Source organism: Moschus berezovskii, chromosome 8, assembly GCF_049115385.1.
Source record: "Moschus berezovskii isolate FMDL1 chromosome 8, NW_MosBer_1.0, whole genome shotgun sequence".
Classification (NCBI taxonomy): Eukaryota; Metazoa; Chordata; class Mammalia; order Artiodactyla; family Moschidae; genus Moschus; species Moschus berezovskii.
The window spans coordinates 49,831,559-49,837,558 of record NC_142467.1 but is presented as its reverse complement, the minus strand read 5'-3'; the positions used below and the strand labels follow the sequence as shown (position 1 = coordinate 49,837,558).

General features: G+C 52.0%; 1 protein-coding gene across 6 annotated transcripts in view; it reads left to right on the top strand.

The window, feature by feature from the left end:
* Positions 1-1,509: 1,509 nt before the first annotated feature.
* Positions 1,510-6,000, top strand: part of TCOF1 (treacle ribosome biogenesis factor 1) — a 39,029-nt gene continuing 34,538 nt past the window's right edge. For 3 of the 6 annotated variants that reach the window (XM_088838560.1, XM_055429644.2, XM_055429642.2), the window contains exons 1-2: positions 1,510-1,677; positions 4,335-4,390. In XM_088838560.1, the coding sequence (XP_088694686.1) occupies positions 1,570-1,677; positions 4,335-4,390 (164 nt within the window). In that variant the 5' untranslated portion in view covers positions 1,510-1,569. The remainder of the gene's footprint in view (positions 1,678-4,334; positions 4,391-6,000) is intronic. The other 3 variants (XM_055429646.2, XM_055429645.2, XM_055429641.2) reach the window with 1 other exon arrangement.

Genomic DNA, 6,000 nt, shown 5'->3' with positions numbered 1-6,000 from the left:
CCTCTCCACAACTACAACACCCTCACATCCAGTTTTGTTCTCCACAAATCCATCCTCTGTGCATTGGTCATAGCAATCTTTGGGTCATAGCAATCTTTTTTTGGGTTGGGGGGGCTGTGCTGGGTCTTAGTCGTAGCACGAAAGATCATCAGTCTTCATTGAGGCATGTGGACTATTTAGTTATAGCATGAGAAGTCTTACTTGTGGCATGTGGGTTCTAGTTCTCTGACCAGGAATCAAACCCAGGCCCCCTGCATTGGGAGTGCAGAGTCTTAGCCACTGGACCACCAGGGAAGTCCCCATTGCAATCTTTAAAAAACACAAACCCAAGTCACCCTCCTGCATAATATCAGACAGAGACTGGCTACTGCCCTTGGAGCAAAGTGCAAACTCTGGCCGGGGGAGGGGGTGTCGTAGGTCCTGTTAACTTGTCCATCCTTCTGTGTCCTCACTGGTTCCCTCAACCCTCCAACTCAACAGTCGAGCAGCACAGACCGCATTTTATGTTTGGGTTTCCTGGCCTGTACCAGAGTGGTTTCTCCTGTCTATATTCATGCAGTGCCCTCTGCCTAGGATGCCAGCCCTCTCCTCTGCACCTAGAAACTCCTACACTGTCTTTGTGTGTGTGTGTTAGTCGCTCAGTCATGTCCGACTCTATGCGACCCCACAGACTGTAGCCCACCAGGCTTCTCTGTCTATGGAATTCTCCAGGCAAGAATACTGGAGTGGATTGCCATTCCCTTCTCCAGAGGAACAGCCCAACCCAGGAATCGAACCCTGGTCTCCTGCATGGCAGGCAGATTCTTTACCGTTTGAGCTACAGGGAAGTCTGTCTTTAAGACACTCTGTCTTTAAGCCTCAGCTTAGATACCCGCTTGGGGTTAGGGGTCCCTCCTTTCTCCCATAGGCTGTGCCTGCCCCAGACAATGCGCAGAAGACATTGAACCATAGTTGCTTGATTACCTGCCTCTCTCTTCCCTGTGAGCTTTGAGGGCAGCTGCCACATCTTAGCAGCAGCAGCAGCAGCCACATCTTATATATCCCTCAGTCCTAGCCTAAGCGCTTGCCGAAGGTATGGCGCTCAATAACTATTCAATGAATGAATGAACGATGACAAATAGCACCGGTTCATGTGTTCTAAAAAGATTTGTGAAATGATTAAATGAGTGGGTAAGTGGAAGTTCGAGTCTAGAGAGAGTTGAAGAATAGGATGTTCAGAGATGAGTAAAACCCGGTCGCAGCTGTCACACAGCTAAGAGGAAGACAAATGCCTTAAGAGCGAGTCTGAAGAGGGAGGCATTCTAATCTTAGGCGGCCCGGGCGGCGTGTCCGGATCGACCCGCCCTCTCCGCCAATAGGCGGTCTCATTGCCCCCCATGCCTCCTCCCCTTTCACCCGCCGAAGCGGGGGCGGCCACCTTTGGAGATAAGACTACGCTTCCCGGCGTGCCGCGCGGCGGGCGGAGGAGGAGCCGGAAGTGGGAGGTGCGAGGTCTAAGGGCACAAGGGAAGTGGCGGGCGGGGACTGAGGGGGGCGTGCAGGTGAACGGACAGGCCGGGGGTCGCGGGCATGGCTGAGGCCAGGAAGCGGCGGGAGCTGCTTCCCCTCATCTACCAGCATCTGCTGCAGGCGGGCTATGTGCGCGCGGCGCGGGAAGTGAAGGAGCAGAGCGGCCAGGTAAGCGTGCGCGGGCCGTTTCCGAGGGCCGCGTGCAAGATCTACGGAGAGGCGGCCCGCGCCTCTTCCTCTGGCGGCCTGCGGGCGCCCAGATCCCGGATCTCGCTGTGCTCTGGGACGCGGCCAGGGGTGCCGAAGGGTCCGCAACCTCTGCCCCGCACCTCTGTGGCTCCCAGTTCCTCTGGGCCTCAGTTTCCTTATCTGTGGAGTGGGCGGGCCGGGACGTGAGGTCGGACGCTCTGGGCTTCATAATTCCCGCGCCCCTTACCTCCACCCCCTTCCGGGAGCGACAATTTAAAGTTTCGAAGTGTCGGGCCACGTGGCTCGGCGCGGCCCCCTAGGGCGAAAAGGTTGCTGCGAGTCTGAGGAGAGGATCGCTACCAGCCCCGAAAGGGGCGAAAGAGGGCCCCGAAAAGGGGCTTGAAGCTACTTAATTGAGCTAGAGCTCAAGCCCTTAGCAGCTTTTCAGTACTGATGCGGAGTTGAACTCGTGGTGTAGTCATTCTTACTTTATCCATTCCTCGAGCAGCTGTTAATCTGGCAGTGAGGGTGCTGGTAATAGAATAGTGAGGAGGGTCCCTTGGCTCACTAATTAGAGTGTACAGGCTAAATCTGTTAGGGGAGATTGACATAAATCAAAGGACCACAAAAGTAACTGTGCACTCAACACTGCATTAACCTGCATTAACTGCCAAGAATGAGAAGCATAGGGTGCTAAGACAGGAATGGCAGATTGCCTTAGTCAGGGATATCCAGAACTGCTTTCCTGAGGAAGTGAATGCTGCTCTGAGATCTGAGAGAAGGAAGTTCATGTTCCAAGTAGAGATGCAAAGTGTTGCATATGTACTGGCCGCCAGAAAGTTTTTTAATGACTGAAGTGTGGAGTACAAGGGTGACAAAGATCTCTGGGGAGACAGAGGCAGGGAGCGGACTTCCGTTGGTTTTGGTAAAGTAATGGTAAGCCACTGGAAGGTGTTAAGGTGGTGTGGTGGCTGTTGACTTGATTAGTCAGTGTCCCTTTGGCTATGGTGTAGGCTCTGGTCATGATACTTGCTCTCAGGACCTCTGGGAGAGAGACTAAAGGATGACAAATAAGACATCATCTGTGCTTTTCCCAATCTTTGGACCTCGGCAGCTTTTCTTACTTCAGTTATATCACTTAACAGCTACAGGGAACAAAAAGGGCATTTGCCTTCTTTGGGGCATTTGCCTAAATGAAAGAATCCTGCCCTTGTGAAGCATACATTCCAGCAGGAACAGACAAATGACTGAACTTTTTTTTTCAAGTTAATGATACAGTGTGTGGGGTGATGGTAGATGCTAGTTGTAAAAATGGCACCCCACTCCAGTACTCTTGCCTGGAAAATCCCATGGGTGGAGGAGCCTGGTAGGCTGCAGTCTATGAGGTCGCTAAGAGTTGGACACGACAGAGCAACTTCCCTTTCACTTTTCACTTTCATGCATTGGAGAAGGAAATGGCAACCCACTCGAGTGTTCTTGCCTGGAGAATCCCAGGGACAGGGGAGCCTGGTGGGCTGCCGTCTGTGGGGTTGCACAGAGTCAGACACAACTGAAGCGACTTAGCAGCAGCAGCAGCAGTTGTAAAAATAAGGCAGGTAGAAGGGATAAGGAATGTCAGAGTTAAATTATCCATAGGATGGTCATGAAACCCAAATGAGAAGGTGACTTTTGGGCAAGGACCTGAAGAAAGTGAGGGAGTGAGCCATAGAGTTGGCAGGAGAGAGCATTTGAGACAGAAAGAACAGCCAGCCCCGATGGGGGCGGAGTCCCCTGACAGATTTGAAGGACTGTGAGGAGGCCAGTGTGCCTGGGACCAAGGAAGGTGAAACTGACACTTGCAGTCACTGTCAGTTATAGTCTGAATGTTACTGGCTGCTGTGCTGTGCAGTTACTGTTGTAGGTTGTCTGCTTCAGGCCTGAGAGCAACATCTTAGATGGGTACTGCTATTATCTCCATATAAAGAAAGAACCTGCAAGTTTAAAGAGCTGAAGACAGTAGACGATTCAGTTAACAAATTCTCTTTGCCTGACCCCAGATGCACCCTCCTGGCCACTCTGCCTAAATCCCTGGCCCCACATTACTCACTCAGCCTCCTTGGGGCACTTGACACCCCAGGTTCTTGACATTTGCAGAGAGAGTAGACTTCTGATCTTGGCTCCAAAGGGCTTTGCTTCTACCAAAGGATTGGCACCATTTGGTTCCAGTCTCTGCCCAGTGGGTGAGCAGACAGCGTGGGTGTCTAGTCTGTGGTTTGTACTGCCTGGGGAGATTGACCAGCCTGACTTTTGAAAGGTCAGGGGTGGACAAAGCCCTGTCTTGTGGCACCTAAGCCTGGAGAGTGCCAGGGAGGCTTGGGGCTGGATAAATGCTAGCCTGGACTATTCCCACTCTACTCTGTCAAAGGTACTTCTCACCAGAATATTGTCTTAAAAGGTTTTAGTTAAGTACTTGCCCTGCCTGTCTCTGAAAGGTTCAGGTGGTCCTGGCAGGGCCGAGCAGACTTATTGCCCAGAGGAGAAAGACCCCCTTCTCAACCATCTGTCTGCGGATCATGATGTCATGAGAGTGGGGCCCGAGGAGGAACCTTGCTGTGCTCAGGAGGGTTAATTGCTGCTTTCTCTTTGCTTCTCTGCAGAAATGTTTCCTGAGTCAGCCTGTAACCCTTCTGGACATCTATACACACTGGCAACAGTAAGTCCAATGGGGCTGAGGGGGTGCAGGAGGGACACCCTGAGGTCTCAGCATGAAATCAGCTGGGACACTAGTCTGGTCTAAGATCTGTCCCCATAACCCACTGTAGACACTGTTATCACCTCTAGGAAGCTACGCCACAGATAAGGGTTTCTGTCTGGTAGTAGAGAGGACACTGAGGGCTGTGAGCAGCATCTCTTAAGGACAGGAGCTTCTCGGCAGCTTGTTATTCATTCAGCCAATGAGCATTTATTGAGTAACTACTGAATGCCAGGCTACTCAGATATTGTCCTGAGTGAGACGTGCATGGTGCTCCTTTCCTGGAGCTGACATTGGAGTCAGGGAGGTAAGCATGCCACAGAGAATGAGACAAATGAGTATAAAATTACATTGGTGGTGAGGATTATGAAAAAGAGGTGCCTGGGGCCAAAACTGCCTGAATAGGTAAGCCTCACCTCATTTAGGTGTTTAGGGGTAGCTTCCTTGAGTTGAGAAATGCGGGGAGTGGGGAAGTGAGCTCAGCAATAGGTGTGGAAAGGCTGATCGAGTGTACCTGGCAGAGGGAGCTGCTGGTCTGAGGCCTGTAACTGCAGTGCAGTGCAGACAAGACTGGACGATTGTCAGGGACCACCCCATTTCAGGCCTGATCACGCATGAGGAGAAGTTGTGTCTTTGCCCCAAGAGCCGTGGGAGCCATGGAAGGGTGAAGTGGAGAGTAGTGAGATCACTGGCTCGACTGGGTAGGCTGTGGATATCAGCCTCCAGACAAGAGCTGATGGGGCTAGAGGCAGGAATAACATAGGAGGGAGACAGTTTGCAGGAATACTAGAGGATGAGATGAGGGTCTGCAGATGGTTTGGAGAAGCAGTGTAGTCAGTTCCCAGGTGTCTGACTTGTACGCTTGAATGGAAGGAACCCAACATGGAGGGAAAGATTTCAAAGACATATTGAATGTGAAATGCCTCTGAAACATGCAAAACAAGGAGGGGGGATAATCCAAGGACTTATCAACAGAGGAATGGTTTGAAAATGAAGGAGGGGATAATCGTTCCCTCAATGAACTGGCCTGACCACAGCCAACTACGGGAGTGAAGGACCTGCAGTTGTGACCCATGAGGAATGATAGTGAACATGCAACTGTCTGGGTGGAAAAGAGACGGCAGAGGGGCAGTGGAGGGACCACTATCTGCACATATTAGGAGACAAAGGAAGTGGGGTGTTCCCTGGGGCCTGAGAGACTGAAGTGGGACCCATGGGAACCTGCTTTAGGAAGACAAGTGTCAGCTTCTGAATAAAAGCACTTGGTCATCAAAGCTGTCCAAAACTGAGGTGGGCTACAGTAGAGTGGTGAGATCCCTGTCATCAGAGGTGTGTAAGCAAAGGCAGGCATGGTAGAGAAGGGGTCCCAGCTTCCGGTAGAGAGCTAAGGTCTTTCCAAGCCCTGTCAGCCCTCAGTTCTTGGCTCTCCTGTGCTGCTAAGGCGAGCACCGGGCACACCCCCCACTGCCTCTTCCACGCACCCAGGTGTCTGGCTGTTTGTGCAGCACTTCCTTCCCCAGAGAACCGCTTCACTGAGCTGTGTCATGCACCCTCCCCTACCACCAGCCCCT